At 36.6% G+C, this 24858-nt stretch overlaps 1 protein-coding gene across 2 annotated transcripts in view; it reads right to left on the bottom strand.

The window, feature by feature from the left end:
• Window positions 1-24858, bottom strand: part of LRRK2 (leucine rich repeat kinase 2) — an 80991-nt gene that overhangs the window by 42850 nt on the left and 13283 nt on the right. Inside the window, exons 7-25 of one of the 2 annotated variants that reach the window (XM_080391748.1) lie at window positions 21408-21539; window positions 18446-18565; window positions 17175-17299; window positions 16546-16625; window positions 15670-15776; window positions 13905-14034; window positions 12618-12742; window positions 10828-10961; window positions 8991-9135; window positions 8548-8687; window positions 7070-7198; window positions 6813-6983; window positions 4585-4840; window positions 4186-4374; window positions 3688-3809; window positions 3074-3143; window positions 2394-2614; window positions 1649-1899; window positions 203-351 (exon numbers count right to left, since the gene is read on the bottom strand). In XM_080391748.1, the coding sequence (XP_080247874.1) occupies window positions 203-351; window positions 1649-1899; window positions 2394-2614; window positions 3074-3143; window positions 3688-3809; window positions 4186-4374; window positions 4585-4840; window positions 6813-6983; window positions 7070-7198; window positions 8548-8687; window positions 8991-9135; window positions 10828-10961; window positions 12618-12742; window positions 13905-14034; window positions 15670-15776; window positions 16546-16625; window positions 17175-17299; window positions 18446-18565; window positions 21408-21539 (2796 nt within the window). The remainder of the gene's footprint in view (window positions 1-202; window positions 352-1648; window positions 1900-2393; window positions 2615-3073; window positions 3144-3687; window positions 3810-4185; window positions 4375-4584; window positions 4841-6812; window positions 6984-7069; window positions 7199-8547; window positions 8688-8990; window positions 9136-10827; window positions 10962-12617; window positions 12743-13904; window positions 14035-15669; window positions 15777-16545; window positions 16626-17174; window positions 17300-18445; window positions 18566-21407; window positions 21540-24858) is intronic. The other variant, XM_080391749.1, reaches the window with a different exon arrangement.

Genomic DNA, 24858 nt, shown 5'->3' with positions numbered 1-24858 from the left:
CAGATTAAATATCCATCAAGCCCCAATGGAAGTATACTGCTTCCAATAGTTATCAAAAGCTGATGCTTAGGGAACTGTATAAACAGGGATGATATGTATATTCCCCTTCTCTGTTCTCCCAAGGCACAAAATGTTGGTAGCTGAGGATTATGTGACTAGGAATGGTTTCTAGAAGGTGGATCATATTTTCACAGATACTTACCAAGGGCATTCATCCTGGCGTTGAACTGCTCCAGTTTTGTACAGTCCATGAAGACATTTTCAGCAAGTGATGAAATACTGTTCTTACTAATGTTTAAAACTTTCAGTTCTTTCAAGCATATGGGTGAACATAAGCATGAAATTTTGTTTCTGTAATAACAAGAGAAACGTAATCCTCATTTTATTCAGAAACTATTAGCTACAAAGCAGAAGTAAAGAGTGTTGATCTGACAATGCTATCATTACACTTGTAAACCAAAAATAAGACTTTTGTCTATATAAAGAGTGACCACTCATCAAAGACACGGGTACATGTGACAACATGGAATAGCATGACTGATACTAAGATTATTTTAATTAATGTGGAGAGCAAATGTCAGAATGTACTGTCATTTCCTGATGACATACTGCAGCTCAATCCCACAGAAAGAGGACTGTTGAGTTTGTGAGTAGTTCTGTTTACTATAGATATGTTTGCAGGATCATAATCACAGAATTATTATCAATTTAAAAAAAAATTATGGAATTCCATATAGGGGAGGCAAGTCAGGATGAGTACATAATGTTACAAAGAACCTTATGTTCTTTGCATTTCTGGGAAGAAGAGCACCAGAAAGAGACAAAGATCCTGAAAATACAGAGATAAAAGAACCATACAGCACTGTTTTGAAAGGGAAATATTGCTAATAACATTAATAATAAAGCTTATGAGGAAATGAAATAGGATTTTGAATTTAAAATACTGCTTTTGTGAATTTGATTCATATATTTAATACTGCTTGCTTTAGTTACATATGTTGCTATCTTTATTTTGTGTGAACCTCTGTGTAAAAAATATCACCATCTTTTTAAAAATAAGTTGTGGGAGAAGAATGAGACAGTATCTGGAGTTTACAGAGCTATCAATAACAGCATTCTTCAGAATTCTGTTTAGGTATGAATTATCTCACTCACTAACAAATATGATAAGAAGTGTTGGTAAAAAAAAAATTTACATACTTTCTCTGCTTCTGTAATCTAAACGTATCCATACCAATAAATGCAATTCCGAAAGAACCTTTGGTGACCAGTAGTAGTGAATAGTAGATATAGTAGAATAATGAATAGAAACTATTCTGTAAACAGAAAACCTTGTTGAATAAGTCAAACACAGACACTCCTGTGGATGAACAGTATGGCAGTAGAAAAACGCTTAACCATAACATTTTTTTGTATGTTACTGAAACTGCAAAGCTATTAGATTCTATCAAGGTCCTCAGATATTCTCATGTACTTTGTAATACAACACTGAAAATTGTAGCAATTTACACATTTGGAAGATAATGTCAGTGTTTCACTGCTGACTAAACAATCCTTTCCATGCTATAACAGTCATCATTCTGGATGACAAATATATTATTTTCTGTTGTGTTTGTTATGCTGCTGTCCATTTACTAATGCTACTCACCCTTCAAGCAATAGTTGTTCCAAATTTTCAGCAACATTTGTAAGAAATTCAGGAGTGCACACTAGCTGATTGTATGAAAGATTAAGTTGCTTCAGAGTTGGACATTTGAGGCATGGATCCAAAGCAAAGGAAGGTCCAATGTCATTTCGAGAGATATCAAGACTTGCAATACAACTCATCTTCAGTAAGTAAGTTGGAAAAGAAGTAAATTTGTTACTGTGCAAATCCAAGTACGTCAAGCATTTCAAGTTCTGAAAGAAAAGGATAATTTGTTTTTAAAGGGTTAAAAGAAGATACAAATTTATAGGTTTTAAACTGAGTTATATTTTATACAACTTATTAATTTACTTGTATTTCTCTCACTAGGAAAAACAGCAATCCTACCAATGTAACTTCTATTAAAGAACAAAAGATAAAACATTCTTCAAAATCAGTTAGCTCTTTTTCACAAAACTTAACACATATGAATTACCAGCACTTCTTGGTTCCATTTATGTTATTACATTACTCCATATAACATGTCCTAAAGCAGTTGTCTGCAGTAAATGACTTCAAACAGTTTCATGAAAATACTTTTATTTCTAGCTGAACATAAAGCCACTGAATGAAAATTGAATAAATATATGAAGCCTGCAAAAATATACACCCATATTCATGAGCGGTATTATTATGGGTACATTGTTAGAGACAATTTATTTTAACTAATCTCAACTTGTATTATATAAAATTATATATGCAGAATTACTTCACACAGTTGTTCTGGAATGCTTGTAAGAGCATTTTGGTGAAGCTCCAGTTTCTCAAGATGTTCCAGGTGACTAGTTAAGCAGCTATTCTGGCTGATGGCATCAATGTTCTCCAGCTCATTTGATGAAAGATCTAGTGATTTAATATATTCTTTCTCTGAGATCAATGAAGAAAGACTGTCTGATGGTCTTATATGTGGTGAAAATCTTGAAATGCCCTCTATTAAAACAAAAACATGGGAAAATAGCATGATTTAATTTATCACATAAGTAAAATTAAGATTAATCAGCTTGAGAAAAGATGCAGAAGACAGTGAATGGATATTGGTTAAGATTCAAATCCGTGAAGACTTCTATTAAGAGACAGAAATTTGTAATACAGTAGGGAAGAGGATGGACACATGCACTGCACAACAGAAGTAGGTTTTGAAAGCTAGTAAGGGCCCTCATGAAATATCATTGCCTGTTTAATTCTACATAAATTATTTGTGAAGCCCAGGAAAAAAAGAAAATTTCCTATATATGCATTACTTGTACTCCACTGTAGTATTTCCAAAATGTATCCTCCTCCTCTTTGTAAACAAATATATAATCCAACTAAAATTTTTGCATGTTATGCTTGTGAAAGCATTAAGGATGAAAAATCTGTTATGTATGTTGAACTGTATAGTTTACTTACTGGGGGATTCATCTGAAGGGAAGAATTTTCTTCTTTGTTTAATTAATGGTTCATAATCAGAGCCAGGTCCCTGGAAAATCCCAGAAGAGAAAAAACAGTTATGGACATATGCAGGTATCTGAAATGATACGAACTCAATAAGTTTATTTTTATTGTTGTTTCTTTGAGGGGAAACACAAAGAAACCATACATTTCAACTAAAAATAACAGGTCAGAGAGGACATTTGTGCTCTTATGTCATCTTAGGGAATTGGTCTCTCTTCACTGATCACAGTAGCACTCTGAATATTAGCTTCACTTAGGGGTAGTTAAGTCTTTATGAATAGGCCCACAGTTTCAGTATCTGCATTTGAACGTCAGACTGGAAATAGGAGCAATTCACAAGAACATGTATTTTTTATTGATTATAAAATTTTTCTGAAATAAACTCTCATCTATATGATGATCTGGAGCACGGTAATAGCACAGCAATAGAACAAAATGCTAAATAGTAGCAGTGAGACAAGAACCCATATGGTTACATGACCTTTCCTGACACTTGTTTACTAACAATTTTGCAGTAGGTAAAACAGATGGACTTATAAGAAGCATGGAATGATAAGAATCTGACTTACTACAGAGTAGGAATGTCGTGGCAAAGTAGGAGAACTTCTTTGAAATGCCATTTCCCTACAATGAAAGTCAGCCACTGCAATGGAATTGGACTTCTTTTTTGTAAAAAGCGAACCTTCACTTCCTAGTACAAAACAATATCACAGGAGGACAAATCAGTAAGGAAATTTATTTAAAGGCAGACATCAAAACAGCCAATATCTAAATCTGGTTGGACGAATCCCTCTCTCTCTTTACAAGAAACTGAATGTATGAATAACGGATTTTAAATAGGTAACTGAATAAAATGCTTTAAGGTCCTAATTTAGTGGATAAAGCACATACTTACTCACCGTAAACCATTTACCAATGTTATCAAAACCAAAATTTTAGAGAAAAGTTGGTTTTTTTTTCATGGGAAGTGTTTTATCTCAAATACAAATAAGCAACTGATTTATGGCTATGGTCTAGCCCTGGTACAGTAGATGGGAATTATAAAAGAAGAAAAGAAAAGCAATTACCTTCACTATCAATATCATCACTCAAAGGAAAAACACTGTCCACTAATGGGTCAGAAATGAAACTCCAATCATAGTTTTTATCCACTCCATCTTCACAGAAGTTTAGATCAGAGGAGGCTCTTGATCTATCCTCTGAAATATTCTTCATCTGGAATTTAAGCACCATTCTTGCCAGTGCAGAACCTGCATCTGCATGTATAAGAAACCAAAAAGACAGCATACTCACCAAGAAATCCAAATAGCTTTAAAAAAATAATCTATTTTCAAGGTTTAGCAATCTTTCTATAATCAGCTGAATGCTATGAAGAGATCCTGAACCGAAGGTCTTGATCTAAAACACATATAGCACCACCAAGAGATATTAACACATTTCATATAGCAAATTCTATATATACTCACTTTGTTTTCTTAATGGAGTAAGTTTATCTGGGAACAAAGGAATGAGCCAGGAAGGTTCTAGTCTCCCAATACCAAATCCTCCAAGACATATACTGCTGTTGGCAACATCAAGGCTAAGCTTCTTTAAGAGCAAGCTGATGATCTGGCTATCTCCTCTCTTTATACTGATGGTTAAAGCACTCCGAACATCCTGCTCTCGAGCACCATTGGCTAATAGCAATTCCACCAATTTAGGATTATGGCCTTTCTCACAAACCTAACAGAGAAAAGCAATTAAAAAAAATTATGCAAGGCACTCAAACAACAGCTCAAACTGCATTAAGAGACTTGTCTCAAATGCAAATGCATTGCATTTTTAGGATCGTGCCTCTTTTTCAATTACACAATTCCCTACACCTCAGAGCATATGCCTGCCTAAGGCATCTGAATACCAACCTCCGTTTTCCTGAAGTCTTTGTTCAAAAGATAAAAAATGCTGGAGTTCTGTAACTGTAATTTCTGCCATGAGTGCACACAATTTCCAGGCAAAAATGAATGGTAATTTAAGTAGTTTTGTTACTGCGCGCAGTCAATGGCAACTCCATTTGTTTATCTGTTCAGTTGTAAAAAGACACTTAGGGATTATTTTGCCGTGTCATCCAGATATGAGAGAACAGGCAACAATGGTGAGATTCATCAAGCCTTGCCTAGTGCTAGGGACCCGCTCAGGTTCACTGGCTTCAGTCAGCTTTATTCTTTTCCATCTCTCAGCCTGCATTGCTACACAGAGCAGGTTGACTGTGAATATTACAAATATTTTTTAGAAATACTTCCAGTTTGTTAGCAAACTGTAGCTTGCTAACAGCGATTTGCCTACCTCACACTCCATGGACGGACAGCTGGTTCCAGCCCAGCTGTGCTTTATTACCCAGCCAGCTCTGCCAGAAGAAATGAACACTCCCTAATTCACTTCAGGCAGTGCCGGTGGGGTTCTCTCAGACTGCTTAAATCAGGGGTCCTCAAACTAAGGCCCACGGGCCAGATACGGCCCCCCAGGGTCCTCAATCCAGCCCCCCGTATTTACAGAACCCCCCCAGCCCTCCTCGCCAGGGGTTGGGGGGGGAAACCAAGCAGCCACAGATGACTGCCTGCCACTTTATCCACGCGCTGGCCCCTGGTTAAAAAGTTTGAGGACCCCTGGCTTAAAACTTTGACACTGAAGCAAAATTAAGATGTGCTCATACACAACATTTCTCAAAAAAAATAATTTAAAGGCAGTCACATTTAGCAAGAAGCACTTATAAGCAGGTAGGAGCAGTTTCTCCATTGGCATGGCTGAATCCAGATGGGATGTTTGCCTACGGCCTTATTTAAGATACCAACATATTTCAAATAGTTGTTCTGGATGTGGCCACTGTCTGGATAAAGCTCTTTGCAGCTAGCGTGACTGCAGGCATTCTAAGATGTTATATTCCTTCAGCTGTGTTGATAACAAGTCAGAACTCTAACTAGAACAGTTAAATCAGCACAAAACCTAATGATTATATTCAAGTTTATGGTGTATACATATATTGAATATATATATATATTCAATATATAGTAATATATTCAAGTTTAAGTACAACGCAAAGTAAAAAAAAAAATCCACCACTGCAGGGAAGACATTTTGGGCAAAGTCTTCTTTGCAGGTCTAGAACAGAGTGGGACTAAGCACACACAGTGCTGTCTGCTGGTCCATCTGTACTTGGGCCTCGAAGAGCTTGGAAAGAACTGAATTTGGAGTACCAGCTCATGGACTGGGCTCTAATGGGCTTGATGCCATCTATGCCTTATTAGAGCTGAAAAAATGACTGGGAGTTTGCAAAGCTTGAGCTTAAGTCTTCTTCCTCAAAAATACTCCAAAGCTAAGGCTAAGTCAGTACTTGATTGAATCCAGGTTTGCATGTGAACAGGGTAAACAATCAGAAAGCATGGGACTTAAAGTGATCTTGCATGAGAACCGAACTGGCAGTGTGGGCACATCGTAGGTGACAGTGACCCCCATGAGCTTCAATAAAGTTAAGGGTGTTGCAATGAACATCAGACCGAGCCTGAAGTCACTATGAGTAGCAATCACACTATCAGGTCATAGTTAGATTGTACTGGGTATTGCTGTTGTGTTCTGCCAAATGTATGTTTATATGAGAGAGAAAGGAACCCAAAAGGACACATTTTAAAGCAATAGAACTATATATATTTCCATACATTACCTGATAGATCAAAGAATTTGTCTTTGTCTTCTTATTAATATCAGCTCCCAGTAGAAGTAAACATTCAGCCATAATACTGTTGTTCTCAATACATGCTTTTTCCAGCATCACATTTTTTAAATCATCATTTTCAGCTATTTTAGCAAAACATTTACAACACAGGCTTTGAAACTGAACAGGAAGACAAACAATCAAAGTTAGGACAAAAAAAGCACCAAAATTTTTCAGCTGTGGAGCTGTCAAAAGAGAGAAGATACCTGTCGATCTCGCTGGTCAGTGAAACACATAGACATCTGGTAGAAAATGACTGCATCAAATGATTCATGTACAAGCAGCTTTGCAAAACAAGGTGACAAACCAAGAACTGACAAGATTGCATGAAATCCCTAAGAACACAAAGAAAGGATTGAAATAAGCAGTGTCAAAAAGTGTAATTTTAAAACAAGTTGTGAAAAAAAATTTCAAATTTCAACCAAAAGATATGTGCTTTAGTTATTTTTCTCTTCCTTTTAAACATGCAACAATTCACAAATTGGAAAAGATCAAGAGAGAAGACAAAAACACATGGTTTTATATAGCTACAGTTTCATGCTTGTTTAGCTGACTCACTTAAACAGATATTAACTGACACTTTGAAAAGCCAAATTATGCACCACAGCATCTGACAACATCCTGCCTGGCAGCAACAAATGTACTCATGATTTCCTGAAAATGTACAGAAGAAACAATCTCCTTCTAAGAATACAAGATTAAGATGTATCCCTTGTCCTAATGTGTTGCTCTGTAATCCTTGAATGCCAAAAAAATACATAGCCTAAATGAAAAGCTTAACAGCTGTATCCAAAAGCTAAAAAGAAATTCAAAATTATCACATGATTCTGGAAGTTAAGTTCACCTAGAAGGGTGAACTGGATAAATTACAGACTCTGTCCAAACCTAATTGAGACTAAATCAGTTTAAGCAAATTCCTTATTCTACCATATTATTTTGATTTCTCTCCACATAGGTGGCTAAGTTAAGCTTGGAAGGCTTGGGGGAACAACAATAAAGAAGGGAGGCTGTACTTGTGATATTTTCATATTGATCTGAAACAGAAGTACAGAAACTCTTGCAGGAAGCTGATCTCACAGGCAAGCCTCATTCTGCTAGAAAAAAGAAATTGGCAACAAACAGGGAAAGCTTCTGAGGCAGAGGAAGTAGAACTTTCACATGAGGAGGACTGAACTTGTGTTTGATGACAGAATAAAAACTCTCCTTCCATATTCAGAAGTTGATCCAAAGTCTGACACAGTATTCCAGTAACACCCTTCTTAAATACAGCTTTCCTACACTAAGCCTACTGCTGTTGACAGGGCTGGGAACTAAGTTATTTACTATTATTTTTCAAAGAAGGGCAATCAATACTATAATGATGGTTACTTCATTAAATGGTTATAGATTGATTGAATGATGAACCATGACTGAGAAGTTTGTTCTAGTTTGCAGATCTCAGAAGTCTTAGACAAACATCTAAACATACACTTACATATTCTGGATTGAATATATGCCTCCAAGAAAACCATCTCTATGGCAAACATATTTGTTTAATTATAAAGACTTATATGAATCTACTAATTGCAATAAAATCAAAATGAAGTAATTAAAATAAGGAATTACATTTCAAATATAGCTACATAAAAATAACTTTCTGAGGTTTTTCCTTTCACTCTCATTTTGTAACAGAAGTAACACATACATGCATCTGGATTTCAGTGACCTCTTTAAATCGCCGTAGAGTAGAAACCAGAACTGTTGACAGGACATGCATAGTTGCAATACACAAAATCTTTCTTGTAATCAAAGAGCGTAGAAGACTCAAACCCAAACACTGTATGTCTAGAAAAAAAGAAGAAAGATTAATAATGATGATTATTCAGACATTCTGAGTGGAATAAACCCATGACCTAAGTAGTGTTATATTACTAATATTCCAGAAAGTTACTTGCATAAGCTGTCACAGGGCCAGGCATAACTAAAGTGAACGAAGCCGAGGACTAAGCAGTACTGCAGCCTTTTCTTGCCACGTAACCTACATCACATCCAGTATTAAAAAGTGTAATACATAGGTTACAGCTTCTATGGTTAATCAGACCCTCCTACTACATCATTCACATTCTACTAACAAAATACCTTCCCCACCTTGTTTGTCTGGATACATCTGTAGGGTATGAAGCACGGTGTCAGTAGCTCCTTGCTGGGTTAAAATTTCTAGTGCACCAGTGCACTCAGCTAGAGAAGCCAGTAGTTTTAATCCACGCTTCTGAATGCTAGGATTTCCAATAAACTAATGGAGAAATGAATAGAAAATGAGATCAAGTTTGTTCTGCTTACAATGGCAACAGAAGAGTTGCTTGTTCTTCAAGTTGTTCTTTCAGAACAAGCAATTGTTCTTCAGGTATATGAGATTACAGCTGATGTGACAATAAGTAATGATAACCACAATTTCAAAAAGGTTTCCTTTTCAACTATCAGTTTTAGCCACTCATAACCTCCCCAGATTTCCACCTGGGATTCTGAAAATATTCCCTAGCTAGTTTTCTAATGGAGAGCGTGATTTTTTCCCCTCAAAGTTTTAGTTCAACTGTTACAAATTCACATCATTTTGCTAGTGTAAGGAGAGTGAGAAAATGTACTTCCTTTGTGGGTAAAAAAGAACAAAAATTGGCTTTTTTGAGAACCGGCACAAGGATAAACATGGTGACAACTGAAAAAAAAAAAAGCCAAAAGAAAAAGATATGAGGCAACATACCTACTACCACACCCCATCAAGATTTTTAAAGTTTTGGTTTTAATTAAGAGCAATTCAACATGTTATTTGTGATTATTTTTCCCAATTTCCCCCCACTTCCAGATGGAGGAAACCCAGGTGAGGCCTAGATCTGAAAGCATGCATAGCTGTCACAGTGACTTGCAAATATTGCAGTGGAGACATGCCCATCTTCCTCCTTATTCCTTCTCTAATATTTCTTCATTAAAACTTGTTAATTTCTAGCCCTTCTGGTTGATATTGTAGCACCCCAAAACACAAACCAGCTGGGTCAGAAAAAGCAATCAGGATGGTCACAAAACATTGGAGACTAAAATACATTCTGAAGTAAGAATTATTTTGCCTCCCTTGTTCACTCCTATATCCTGTATCTTCAGGTCAAGAAATGTCCTTTAGATACTCTAGTGCTCTTGCTGATACAGTATTTGCTCTGACTTTTACAATAAATGTAAGAGACATAACTGTCGTGACTGAAAGCTTTTAGGAAGCCTAAAATTGTGGAGACTTTTCATGTATAAACTAGTCCATTAAAAAAAAAATTGTGAATTGCTACATGCTGATTGTGGTCATGTGAAACTTGCAAACCTTGTAGAGGTGGGATTCTTCTGAAGGCCATGAAGTTAAACCTTTCCTATCACTAGGGTTTAGGGTTAATTTGCTGTGCAAAGTGCCCAGCATTTCCTTTGTTTAGACTGGCTCTGCTTCAGCCCTTAACTTTTCAGCTTCTCCTTCAAGGCACTGTGATCATTCTGTTTTCCAGTGGCTGGAAAAAGTCATAGAATTAAACAGTGAAAAGAATGGAGACAACTGAGAAATACTGTTCTGTTGAAAGTAAAGGAGTATGTATCCATGAAAGACATATTAAAGAACCACTCAGTTCCATGTGTAGTTGACATGTAGGTATGAGGACACTTTTCACGTATAAACTAGTCCATTAAAAAAAAATCACAAACTGTATTCTTGAAAAAAATACTAGCCTTGTTTTTATAAATATCCTTTAGAGTTACTGTATAAAGGATCATCTAACACACTCTAGAACAGAAAATAAGAAGAAATCGCCCAAAATCCTGAGTGAATGAAACTCAGGAGTTAAGATTAATTCTATCAAATCAATAGGAAAAATCAATGTGGAACTAAAACTTACAAATGATTTACCAATGCAAGTGTAAAATAGTGACAAAATTCATTAGAATGAAGCTTTAACTATACCCTGTTCAAAGCATTAAGCACCAGCGAATGAGTTCCCTCCAACAGACACTGGCTTTTAATGACTTTTACTGTAAGTGCAAAAGCAGCATCTCCCACATCTCTGGAAGAACCATTCTGGTGTTCGTTCTTTGTACCTGCAACAATGGAAAACAGCCTTCCTCAGCAGAACAGATTTAATATTCTTCCCAGTATTACACCAATATAACAATCAAATTGAAGACACAGGTGACTCAGAGGGCATACTTCAGATCCTATGACTTTTTCAGAATGCTGTAATTACAGAGACTGGAGTCCCTCCAGATTTACATTGCAGTGTGAGTACACTCTGTTTGAAATGATGATTTCACCACGTTTGCTCACTGCTTACTGTGAAAATGCAAAATCACGCCAAAAAATTTTGCAATATATTGCAATATATTACTTCTCTGAGCTATGGGGTTCCTTGCTACCTACTAGGTTCCTGATACCTACTTCAGAATGCCTCTTCCTTCTGGAAAGGAGACACTACAGAGAAATTTGTTGCTCTTTCTCACTTGGCAGCACATCATAGGTGACATTTTACCCACAGATGACGTTAAATGTGAGTACAAATAAAAGAACAGAGAAAGGCTTTTCAGATTTACATTTCTTGTAGGTATTGACACCTGCAGTCAAGTGGCACTACAGAAAGTACCCAGAAATCCTGTAAAAGTCACTTCAGCATTTATGTTTGTTCCAGTTACTACTGTCCCCATGAACTACTTTTCATTCCCTGATTAACCTGCAAGTTCCAGCATCTAGTTGGCACTCTTTTTGTTTGATTACACTTTAGAAGGGCCTCACTTCCAGGATACTGACAAAAACCCTACCTTGATATATGTTTTCTAACATGTAGGCGAGTCATAATCCTGATGTTTATTGAAAAAAAAATCAGGATTATAATTCAAAGAATAGAAGGAAACTGAAAACTTGCAATCAGTCTGCATATTAGCCAAGTTACTAGTTTCAGAGTACCTGGTTTTGTAAACATGAAAAAAATGTGCAGTTGTAAAACTGCTGAGATACTTGCAAAAAGTTGTTCTGAAAAAAAATCAGTACCCCATGTCTGTACTCTCATATTTATTATCAGAGGAAAAAACCCAGGATACACAGCAGTAAACTGGTAAGAAGAGTTAAAACTTTCCCCTAATTCTATTAAAGGTATAGAACTAAACAAGAATATATTTTTCCACACTGTAGATTGCCCTTAAAGAGTTGTTTGGTTTTTTTTAAAGGAATTCTCTAAGCTAGTCAGTTTGGCTTCTTTTCTGTAGAAAATAGTATATAATAATATATTTCATATTTTTAAATCACAGTCTGTTTTTTGGTGTCAGAGGGCCAATTTTTATGTTCCTTCCAAGAGATACCGTTAAAACAATTGTATTTTGTGGTACAACAATGTTAAAGTCACGATCACTTTGCTCTCACTTAAAGGATATCTGTGATGAAACTACACAATCACACCAATAAATCTACACTCATTTCCCTGAATTCCTCAGAAGTAACGGAGCTAGCTCTTCACTGATGAAACCAAGAGGAAATCAGCAGTGATAATTTTGGTCTGTTACCTTCAACATCTCAAGTTTTCCTCCACCTTGTATGTTCTTTAAGAGCTACAGCTGCTCTCTCCTATGTACATAACTCCAGTAAATTTTCTGGAGTTCCATTAAAGGCTGTCTCATTAGAAAAGGAAAATTAAAACTCAGCTATCTAATTTCTATTCTCTCATTTGGTGTATGATGCCACACCAATTATATTTTTTGATGACTTACCAGGCATCATAAAGTGTAAAAGGACTCGAAGTGCTTCCAGCTGTACAGAGAGTGATTTTTCATGTTTCCTCATGGCTTTTACAACTTCTGATACAGCTACTGTCATTACATCCAGATGAGGGAAACTGAAAATATTGTTTATAAAATAAAAAAAAAAGAACGCATTTCTTCTACATAACTTTACATGTATTTGTTTTCTTAATGAACACTGTGTGATAACTCTTTAGGACACTTTAAATCTGGTTTAAGCTACAAAATATAAACTATGGCAATTTTCTTCATCATAGCAAATACATCATTTTCATGCCATTCCATGAATTCAGTCTATTCAGCCTAATTCCATTCTAGACTACTGAGAGGTAATTTTCAATCCAGTCCAGAACAGTGATACACAGAAAGCACAGTATTTAATTCAGGGTGAGTAGTGGACTCATGTATTTCACTTTGATTCCAGTCCAGAGAGGGGAAAAGACATATCTTCCTTGATTTAGTGCTCTGCAACTGTCATGAAGTACTAATGAATACTCAGATACTTGAAGAACAAACAGAAAAGTATGAATCATGTTAGGTTCTAATCTTAAAGAAAAAAAAATATAATCTCAATGTCATTAGCATTCCTAGAAACAACAGTAGCCAGAGGCCACTAATTCACTTTTAAGGTTATTTTATTATTTCATTTTATAATACTTTTCACTCCTGTGAACAAGTTTATGGAAATTCTGAGATTTTCTTAACAAAATAAAATTATTTGTAAGGAATCCTGTGACTAGATCTTGAGTCTGTCATTTTTTCACAGATAGCTTAGCATATATAAAGGTTTCAAGGAAGGCTGACAAAACTTCGCAGGACACTTCGAATCATGTTCCCACCCTGTATACCCATATTTATGAGTCACAAGTTTGATTTTCCAATTATGTTCTAGAGTATTTGCAAAAGCCAACACAAAAGTAATATTAACACAATGTTATTGTAATAATCAGAGTTAATATTGTGGGAAATTTCCTGGCACTCAGCAGAACTCAGCATGGCTAACAGGAGGGGAGACCACCTAGTGACAGCCTACTGAAACCATCTCAAGAACGATGGAGGGAAGAACATGCAGCTCCCTACACATATCCATCTGGGCATCTGACTATGGGGCTTACAAAATTCAATGTCTTGAACAGGGTTGTCAGCCTGTGGTCAATTTTAATATGAAGCAATCAATAATAGATATGTAATCACATACAGCGCTGAATTTCACAAACCTTCACTTTGGAAGTGGCCACATATTTCTAAGTACATTACCTTCCTTCAAAAACACAATTCAGAATTCTGCAGGAACTTTCAGCCACTTCAGGAGAATGCGGGTGTTTCCTCATTATATCCAAAACATTCATATGTATGCCTTTCCCCAAAAGTGTCTTCCTAATACTTACTACAACACAAAACAGCAAGCATCCTGTAAGTATATCTCTTTCTCTTTATGTATACTTCTCAAAAACAACAGAACTGCTAACTTTTTTCCCCTTTTTTTCCTCACCAAACACACACATTATAGAAGTATAATTTAGAATGGAAAACAATTTGAGCTGAAGCTGACTTCTGTTTGCGTAGCTTAATCAAAGCATTGTAATTCCTGAACAAGTCTAAATACATCTGCTGTTTTTACTTACATAAAGTTAACTTAAGGGAAGGAGAACGTACATCTTTGCTTTTATTTTCAAAAATGTTAATTCTTAAACAATTTTTCTTCTTAATTGCGCTCTGTGATCACGTAGGAGAGCTAGAATTTAAAACTTTCAAGCCAAGCAAGTTTCTGACGTCCAAAATAAGGTTTCAAAAATGGAATTATATTTATCCACTCTATTTACTTCATTAATTCATTTTTTAAAAATTAAAATACTCAAGCACATGTTGTAGCTATAATGTAACCAATACAGCTCAGAATACTACAAAAATACTCTACATTAATCATGGTAACTACCACCAATTCTTGTCATTCCCAGTTCAATACATTGATTTCAAATGGTTAATTCAAGTAATATTGCCTTGTGCCAGAGTGTTTTACTAAGCTTCTTTATTTCTATCAATTCTGGAGTAACCGCATTTATTTAGGGGAGAAAAAAAGAAAAAAAAAAAAAAGGCAAAATAAAAATTTGCTTTAGCCTTCCAAAAGGAATCAGAGACCCACTTGCCAGGAATGTGGTATGAATATGGTAACCTGGTATAATATATGATAACAATACACATACATTTATGAGTTCTGTTTCTTGATATAGATACATATTCATCTCATAAATAACTATAAAACCTCTTCATTTTTTATACTTGGATGGCTCAGTAACCTAGTGATAAAACAACGCTTTCTCACCTAGAGAACAGTAATTAACTGCTAGTCTTTTTGTTCCTGTCTAGCCAGTGGTTTTCAACATGCAGTCAACAAACCACTTGAGGTCCATAACCATTTCAAAGGGTTCTGGGAAAGGTATCTAATAAAAGCAGGCCAACTCTCAGTAGGCTTAAATATTCTACCCAGGGGTCCACATCTCCACTGAAAAATTTTGAGGGGCTCTGTAAATTGAAAAAAGTTAGGAAACTGTATTAGGGACATAATCAGGACTGCAACAATCTTGAAAACTGTTATGCACATGCTTAACTTTCTACACAATTTGATTTACTGCAGTCAACAGGACTGCTCAAATCCCCTCTGTTAAGCAAGAAAATGGTATTTGTTGGGTTGTAATCCTTACTCATGTGATTTTCAACAATCAGTGCTCCTGAGGAAATTTAAACATGAGATAAATGTTTAAACAAGCATACAAAGCAAACACCCTCTTTTTCCATCTCCTGCTCCAAAAAATAGCAATTGCAACACATAAACTGGCAAAGAGCTCTTCACTTCCACATACTCTCTTTGATACTAGCCAACAATAGCTTTTTCAAAGCAAGGAATAGACTTTCTACTAAACACAACTGCATAATATTCTAACCATAGAGAATACTGTATTGTATTCTTTACTATTTCAGCAATTTGCTGAACTAGAAGGTAAAGACAATTAAATTCCCTTACCATTTTGTTGTGACAAAATCGCCAAGGTACTAGCAGCTGCCTGAAATACTTCTTTTGAAGAGGAGTGCATCAGCATGGAGAGCATCACTGCTCTGTCTATTGGGAACCTTTCACAGAGAGAAACAAATAGCTGCACGTTGACCATATTATAGCAGTTACTTGATAATTGTATTTCAGTTTCCTAAAAAGGTGTTAAGCAATATAATTCAATTTTCAGGTGATTGTACTTGGCATCTAACATGTTTCCAGAGCAACACTTTTACTCCCTTTACAAAGAAAGCCCTTTGAAAACTATGCATATTAACCTACTCCGAATGTCACTAAATTCAATGGAACTATGCTTTCCAAGTGACTTGACATCCAGGAAGGGGTACAAAACAGGCATACTAAAATTTAAATAATTAAAATTTTAAGCAACTCTGAAAAACACTGTAACTAAATTGAAAGTCTGTGTCTTAGCCACATCTAGACTCTCCCCGATGATGCAGCACTCCCTCTGCTATGCCCTTTCATCTGATTTGTGGGAAAATGAGCACTGCCTTTCTATACTCCTTATGTACTAGATACCTTAATCTTCTCTGTTTTCCCTGCTCTTACATTCTTTAATTGTCCCCATCCTTGTGGCAACTGAAGAGGATATTCCTTGTGAACTGTAAAAATTAGTTCTATGAGACTGTATTCTGACCCTTTATTTTTGCCTGAGTCAAGGTTAGCAAACATTTTAAGAAAGAAATTTTCCCAAGTACTATTGATCACTGTGCACTTCAAATATTTGAAAACATCAAAAATAACTGAAACATGAGATTCCAAATGGCCTAATAGTAGGCTTTCATTTTTTTCCTTTCCAAAAATACAGTTCAAGATATTAACACTGACTGATTATCTCCATCTCCAATCTTCTCATGAAGGTTGCGTTGATACAGAAACAGATTTTTCAAAGCCCAGCATGCAGCCTCCTAAATATAAACCAAGAGGAGACAAAAGAATTACGAAAATAATCCTTTATAAGAAAAAATGTAAATACTTTGACTGTTTTTCAGTCCATGACAAAGGTACAATGTGCTTTTTACGTAGAAATACAAAAAGATGTGGACTGTCACATTCTTTATAGTTGGGATAGGCCTGAGTTACAAACATGTGCCACATTCTCATTATTTGATTTGCATTTTGATATCTATTTTAGGCTGAGATTAATTCTTCTGCTGATGGGCCTGTGTTTTGCTGTTGTATACAGAGAAGCCACATAAACAACAATCTTTGGATGGCCAAAGTTTCAGGTAATATGCCTCATCTTAACTACCTACATTTGATCCAAAGGAATAACTGAAACCAGTTGATTTCAACAAAGATAAGAAAGGCAAGAAAGGTTAAGATTTATTCTAAATCTAATCTAGTCCTTAAGGCCTTGTTTGACCAAGGATATACAGGAAAAAATTATGTTGCTAGACATTGTATTTAACGCACAATGCTGTCTTTCCATACCCCCATCATCCAGAAATTCTCACCAGCACATCTGTGTTTTTTCGGTGCAGTTCTAATGCTCTGTAACATGCTTCCAACCAGCACAATTTTTCTTCCTCCTCCTCTTCTTTTCTTTCCTCTAAGTCTCGGTTTAAGAATATTGTTTCAGCTTGAAATATAAAATATTTACAATAAATTCTTATTGTGAAAACAAACCACTTAGTAGTCACAGAGGTGCTCACATTGCCTATGTGCAAAAATCAGTGGAAGGATTAGCCTTTTCTGGGAAGGGAGAAGTCTTTAGACATAAACTCTGTGACAGACTTTGAAAACGTCTTTAAGGTTATAATTAAGGTTTTTATCTCCTTTATAGTGTAGTAAATTAGGTACATAGTTTCAGATCAGTCAATACTCGGGCTCTGAAAAGACCTGCAGATACTTCTTTTTTGTTGTTGTGTATTTACATACAGAATATCACAGACTTGAGTGATTAATTTGCACATACCACTTATCACACAGCCATCTACATTCTGAAGCAGTGCCCTTAAAAAATGAAATGCAAATTGCAGTTGCTAAGACACAAATATCGCGCCACAGTAACAGCAAGAGAATTTAAAAGAAATCATTTTATACCTACAATTTTTCAGCTTTAAGGAAAAAAGTATGTATCAATACTGACCATAATACCTGAGGCTTAATGGAGCATTTATTGATTTCTAATCTTTGCTGTTTTGAGGACTCTTAAACACCATTTCTACTGACTTTTTTATGGAACAATTACTCAAAGACAAAGAGGATCAGATTCTTAGCTTTTTGCCACTAACTTCTTTTTCAGAATAATACCTGATGTTTACTCAAGGAAAAGTTTACATCTTTTAATTGATTTCAGAACTCAAGCACAAGCATTGATTTAGTGTTGCTATCAACTGCCACGATATAATGAGTACTGTCACACATGGCAAACACAGCATCACATTAGTGTTGTTATCTCTAGAGATCTTATGTTAAGTAGGGATTATCCAATATTTGCCTACGAACAAACAGGTTGCTTTGTTAAGATCTGTCGACATAATATACCACCTCTGAACACTGTGAAGATGTCGCGCATATGATAGGAACACAACCACGTTGCAGTAAACAACAAACTATAAGCATGTGGGAAATCTACCTCTGTCAAACCTATCTTGCCTGAGGCTTTCATGTTAAAGAAATGGAGTTCAAAATCACCATAGGAAATTACCAGTATAAAAAAGATTAGCAAATGGACAAATAAATGAGGTAAGTTATTTATGTATTTAGGAAGAGATTTACTCACTTAGAAGAGCTAAACAACTGAGAGCTGCAGCTTGTAACTTTCCGTTTTCAGGGTATGTTTTAACAGCCTTCACAATGACTTCTGGAACCTTGTGTAACACAAGGATATTGAAAAAATTTCCTGAAAATACATAAAATATTAAATGAATATAAACATGAATATCTAGAGCTTTACACACATCTAACAAGTTTCTCAGCACACAATGCACAAACTTTGTGGCAAACATTGGATTTCTTATTACAGGGCTTGACACAATAATGTTTTATTTGTAGAAAGAAGAGGTCAAGGATAAAAAAAACAGCTGGGACCTAGTTTTTTTGTGATTTTTACAAAAGACTGAGGTTTAATGCAAAAGGAACTGTACACTGTCATCAAAATAAGAAAAATAGTCAGTGTATCACTTGCAGACTTCCTGTCAGGAAGTGAATGCAGTCCCGGTCTTGAATTCCTGCAATGATTTGAATTGTCCTATCAAGCAAGTGGTTTAACCACGTTTTGCTCTCTGTTTTTGTCCTCCTCATTAAATAGATCAAGGTCAGCATTATAAATACAGAATACCTGCATTCTGGAATAGTAGGAAGAACTACCTTGTGATGATAAATATATTTAAAGTATAACTTTTATTATAGGCTGTACAGTATTTTATATTATAGTTTGAATATAAGGAATTCTGCAAAAAGCAAGCAAATGAAAATAACTTCCCCATTTGTTGTAAAAACAAGCATTATGCATAAATTAATACAGCAACACGCACTTTGTAAAATACAGTTTGATAGCGATGGTTTCTGTTTTGATATTCCATTTCGTTTAATTCTTGATTAGTAAAAATGAGCATCACACTAGCAATGTGAAAGGTCAGCTTAAAATCTGTATCAATGTTTCTCAAACCCTTTAGGTAAGGTATGAAATTTATAAGTCTATAGTTTTGATGCTCACATGTGGGAATTACATACAGAAGAACGACCAACTTCATTTCTTTCCCTCAGCTCTGGTCCTGAGTCCTACAGGTGCTGACTACCTTCAATGTCTAGATCTTTCACCAGAAGATAAGTACCTCTTTTCCAATGTTTTATCATTCAGTTAAATTAGACCAAGTTAACAGAATGCTTCAGAATAGACTTCAAGACAAGTCTTTTCCAAATGCATCACTCTAAACCCCTGCCCTTAAAATCTATTACAAGTGCAATTGGAAACCGTATTTTTCTTCTTACCCTGTAGTAGTGCGGTCATGTTATATCAGCATTGCCGTTTCCTGCTGTATTTTAATGGAAATTGTATGTTTGTGTAAATTTGTTACCTCACAAAATTAATAATCTTAACCTACGTGATGAGTAATTCTGTTAGGCTTGTGGCTGGCCAACCAGGTATCACTCAAAATACTGATGACTGTCAAATCTAATATAGTCATTACCAGACTAGCAAGAATACATGACAGTGATTTTGGAGGCTGTAGATGCTGACTTTACCATTTCACTGCCTGTTAACATGGATTTAGGAAGATGGTGTCCATCAGAATAATTTGGGAAGCCACACTGGCTATATGGAAATCTTCCACACTATTTCCAGGAGCACCCAGCAATTTCACATCTGTTTCCCTAACTGTGTGGTGCTGTGGACACCTCTTCCCGTAACTACTGAAGCGGCTCCGTATTAAGATAAAGGGCATCTGTTATGCTGAAAGAAGAAATAGATCTTGTGGCTGCTTTACCACCACTATTACTTGTTGGTCAGCATACACACACAACAAACATGTGACTGAAACCAGGCTGATTACACTTAGGGTAAGACCAAGGCACATCAACAGAGTTGCTGTGTTCCCGCAAGTGCTTAGTTTCCCTGCTTATCTTCTGTTAGCCTTGCAGAGGAAACCAGCCAAGGGTAACATCACCTCCTGGCAAAAAACTGCAAATACCACCTCAGTGGCCACCACATTTGCTTGAAATTTTTATCTGGCTTTCTGAAGGGGAACTGGAAGTTGCTCTTGGTTGCACTCAAGTTTGATCTTTATTTTCTACAATATCTGCCTGAAGAAGCAGAAACAGATGGTGAAAGGATGGGACTGACTTGATTAAGGGGATTCGTGCACTGGTACCAGCATCTGCAGTAGCTTCAGGCCACCACCTGCAAGAATCAGGAAATCTAGCTTATGAGAAAGACCTTAGCTGAGTCCTTGATGAAGTAGAACCTGCCAAGGAGCAGGGGCTGCTCAGGCAGCTACTCAGTGTTTTTGTATGCAGCTGGGGGAAAAACATATTTATTTTCACTTGAACTTTCAATTACATGGCCCTTGCAAATGCAGATCAGATTATAGTGGCAAAAGAGTACAGAGCTGCTAAGAGGCACAACAAACCCCTTTTTGACATTGCCATCCTTTCTGTTGATGTGACGCTAGCCCACATAAGCCCAGACAACTTTTGCCCAAGTCAAGGGAAGTCCAGAATCCCGTCGTTCTTTCACTGCTGCAGCACAGAGGGCCCCAAGACAGGCACCACAGCTGGGCAGGAACGCAGCATAGGTCTCTGAAGGTAAATGCTTTGCAAGGAGGAAAAAGTCTTGGAAAGTACTTCCCCAGGTAATCCTGTAGCACCAGTTGTTTCTCACACATTCAGCATTGCCACTTCAAAAAAAGAAATCTTGAAGGAATTTTCTTCCTTTCTATAGTAACTTTAAATAGAACGGGATCTATTGATCCCACATTCTCATCTCGTACTTCTCCCACTCTTTTTTCCCATTCCACACCCCCCACACTCCCCCAGTCTTTAGTGGCAGCTTCTGTCACTCTTACTAATGTTTACCGCAAAATGATACGTTATTGACTGTGGCCTGTGTTACCTCAGTATGTTTATATGTTTACATCTTTAGAAACATGGAGCTATACACCACCCTGAGGATTAACTGGAATAGTAGCTCTCTTGTTACTTGTAACACTTGTTGATGACTACAAACAACTTTGGGAACTTACCCAATGTAAGCTTATGCAACAAACAGCAACTCACTTCCTGAACTGTTTCACTACTGGGGAAACTCGTCATCATTTCCACTATAACATTGTAGCAGCGAACATTTCCAGACATGAGCACTTCAACATTGCTGGCTAGAGAAAAAACAAACAAAAGATTGCTTCTTAAGAAAAAAAAAAAAAAAAAAAAAAAGGCATGGATTCTAGTTCTTAAGAAAAAAAAAAAAAGATTGGATTCTAGTTCAGACTTCATTTAAATAGATTTATTTAGAAAACTGGGCCTATGTCTCAGTTTTTGCCCTGAAACTCAAGAGAAAGGTGGCACTTTTTTTCTTGGTACTGCCATAGAAGACATTAACAACAACCAACACTTGGAAATAATTTAGTTCAGAGTCCACATTAACATTTATGTATTTGTTCCATTCTATACCAGGCCATGTAACAGAAATTCCTCACAAACTGTTTCTATGTAACTTTCTTCTTAAAGCTGAACAATTTTTTTTTAATAAATATTAATTCAATCTTATAAATGGTGTTTATAACATTATTGTGAGCAGGTAAACATTTTACAGTGTTTCAGTAATATTCCCAGGGCATAAAATTAAGAAACAGTTTAGAATTTTTCTATCTGATAGATGTCATTTATTTGATTTAATCATGCTTTCATAAGTTTTCCTTCCATGTTAGGGGACATGTTAGCAAGTTATTCTTTTCATTTAAATTAGTTCTACCATATGCCTATTGTGTCCTGAGGGTATAGAAACGTTCATCTAATGCTCCTGCAATATTTTGAAAGTCGTTGCAAATTCTCTATTTCACAGAATCCCAGAAGGGTTGATGTCAGAAGGGACCTCTGGAGGTCTTGTCCACCCCCCTGCTCAAGCAGGGCCACCTAGAGCAGGTTGCCCAGGACCATGGCCAGACAGCTTCTGAGTATCTCTAAGGATCGAGATTCCACACCCCCTCCAGGAAACCTGTGCCAGTGCTTGGTCACTTTCACCCTCTTTCCTGCCTATTACACAGGCCAGACACACAAACTGGCTGGACAGTCACAGCAGCCAGTGAACAGACAGAATGCGTCCTTTCCTCCTGAGGACAGAGAGATGCCACATACAGTAATTTAAGGCAAAACGGCATTATGGTAGTTAAAACACAGTGTATGAAAACATCCCTCCAGTATGTCTATGCAGAGTAGGAGACAAAATATGAACCCCAAAAAATCTTGGACAAAATCCTGGCCCCAGTGAATGAAAGGGAGTCCTGTCACTGACTCCAGGGGAGTTAGCATTACTCTGCTGAGGTCCATGGACTTTCTTAATTGTTCTTTCAACAGCTTGGCTTTCCTGTATACAACTTAAAAGAAATATTTGCAACTGTATTATTAAAGATAATTAGACTTTTTAAAGCAGCATATCTTCAAAATAATGTGTCTCTGAATATTAAATAATGACACTCTGTAAGCTGAAAAAGCAAACTCTGAGCAGGAAGCATTTCTGAAGCATTCTATTTGATACTGAAGGAAGGTACCTTTCACAATGCTTTATGATGACAGCAATTTCTTCACATCTTTCTCAAGTGAAAACACCTTTTTAAAGGTATGGTCCACAAAACAGTATTGCATCACTGGAAAGTAAGTTATCATTTCACAGGTGGCAGTTATAAACACATTAAAATATTCAGGATTCCAAAACTGTTTACTACAGAGAGAGAATAATTAACTGCATGTTTAAATCCTGCAAGAACCAAGCAATGCTACATTTGCAGGAAGCCACCATTTCCCTGAACAAGCTCATTTAATTTTAACCACCAACACCTGGTCGTCTAGGTTCTCACAACAATTGATGAAGAGACCAGAGCACTCCATATGGTGATTCATCCCACCTGTAACAGATACCTACCTCCCTTCGGGTCAGGTAAATCTCCTCCAGAGGTACCTGTTTCTCCCCATTAAATAGAGGAGAAACCTGGGTGGCTGCCTATGGCTACCATTTAGATGGCTAACATTCTGGGACCCATCACTCCGCTATAGACTTTGAAGGAAAGCTGGCAGCAAAGCATTTTCTCATTCCATCAAAACCGCTGAGATTTAAGAGAGTTCTTTGTTGCATCGGAAGAAACTCTCACCCTTTGATTTCTTGCGACATATAAGCTGGAAGAAAGTCTAGATACATACTAGTGAAAGAAGGCATAGTGAAGTACAAATCCTTGACGTAAATCATTTGGAATAGAGATGTGAACTTCAGGGTATAGGGAGACAAACATTTTAGTACTGGATAAACTAGAGTGTGTACTTACAGTCAATGATTTTCTCCATGTGGCCTTAAAGGAATACACTTTCTTGCAGGTATTGTGGGATGTCACAAACCAAGAGTATAAATGCTGGCAAAAGTGGCCTAGCTTTGCACATTCATGTGCAAGCTAACTCTGCTTCTCTATTTTCAATCTTTCTTATCAGAGAGTTCTTTAGTTACGCTTTGTATTTACTAATTTTAAAAGCAATTAAAATATGGCACCCTTTTCCTTAGAAAATGGCAATAACTTCTGGGCTAAGATAAAACTATTTCTGGCTCAAGGAACACTTTTTAAACACAAACTGGAATAGCAAGAATTTTGAGAAACAGAAACTAAATAGTTTGGAGTCTGATGAAATGTGGGACACTAGTTATTTTGCGCAATACATGGGGCTAGCATGATTCATATAGACCCAGACAGAATGTACAAGTAAGGTTTTGTGAGGAATCATGTTTGCAAGAGTACGTTATGTACCTCGTGGAAGACATGGAGAGCAGGACCCTGCTCTACGCTTGCCAAAATTGTGACTACCAGCAGGAAGCTGACAAGAGCTACCTCTGTGTCAACAAGATCAAATTGCTGTCAACCAACTGACACAAATCATCAAGCATGCTCTCAGGACCTGATTTTGCCCACAACAGGGACTGCTATTATCGGAAGACAAGACACAATGACATTTTCTTCTAGTCTTACTGCACAACACCATAAGACCCTATAATGTGTGGAGTGCTAACAATGTTCCTCATTGCAGCCACCACTGAACCATCAGAGGGGTTGTCTGAGCCCAGATACCATCTCAGTCCTGGCCATTGGATTCATATGGGCAATTTTGCCCTTGCGGAACAGCCTCTGCCAACAGCGTTCTTTACCTGCTACCCAAGCTCACTGAAGGTTTATTTAGTCAACAAATACATCTTATTTTTCAAATATTAAAAAGAGACAGGGCAGTCTTGAACTTTGACCCCTGCAACCACGACAAGCATCTTTGTTACCACTTACTCCAAGCAGAAGAAAGTCTCTTTCTGTTATTTTATGAGAGATTTCAGTTTTATCAGAATGGCTGACTATGAAAATTTCCCATGAAAAATTGCAAATCAGCATTTCCCAAAGAAAACAGAAAAGTTATTTGTCTGGCAGCTCCCAATCAGTTCTTACTGATTTT

Source organism: Falco punctatus (assembly GCF_963210335.1).
Source record: "Falco punctatus genome assembly, chromosome: 6".
Classification (NCBI taxonomy): domain Eukaryota; kingdom Metazoa; phylum Chordata; class Aves; order Falconiformes; family Falconidae; genus Falco; species Falco punctatus.
The sequence above is the reverse complement of the archived record's forward strand: the minus strand, read 5'-3'. Positions and strand labels throughout refer to the sequence as shown.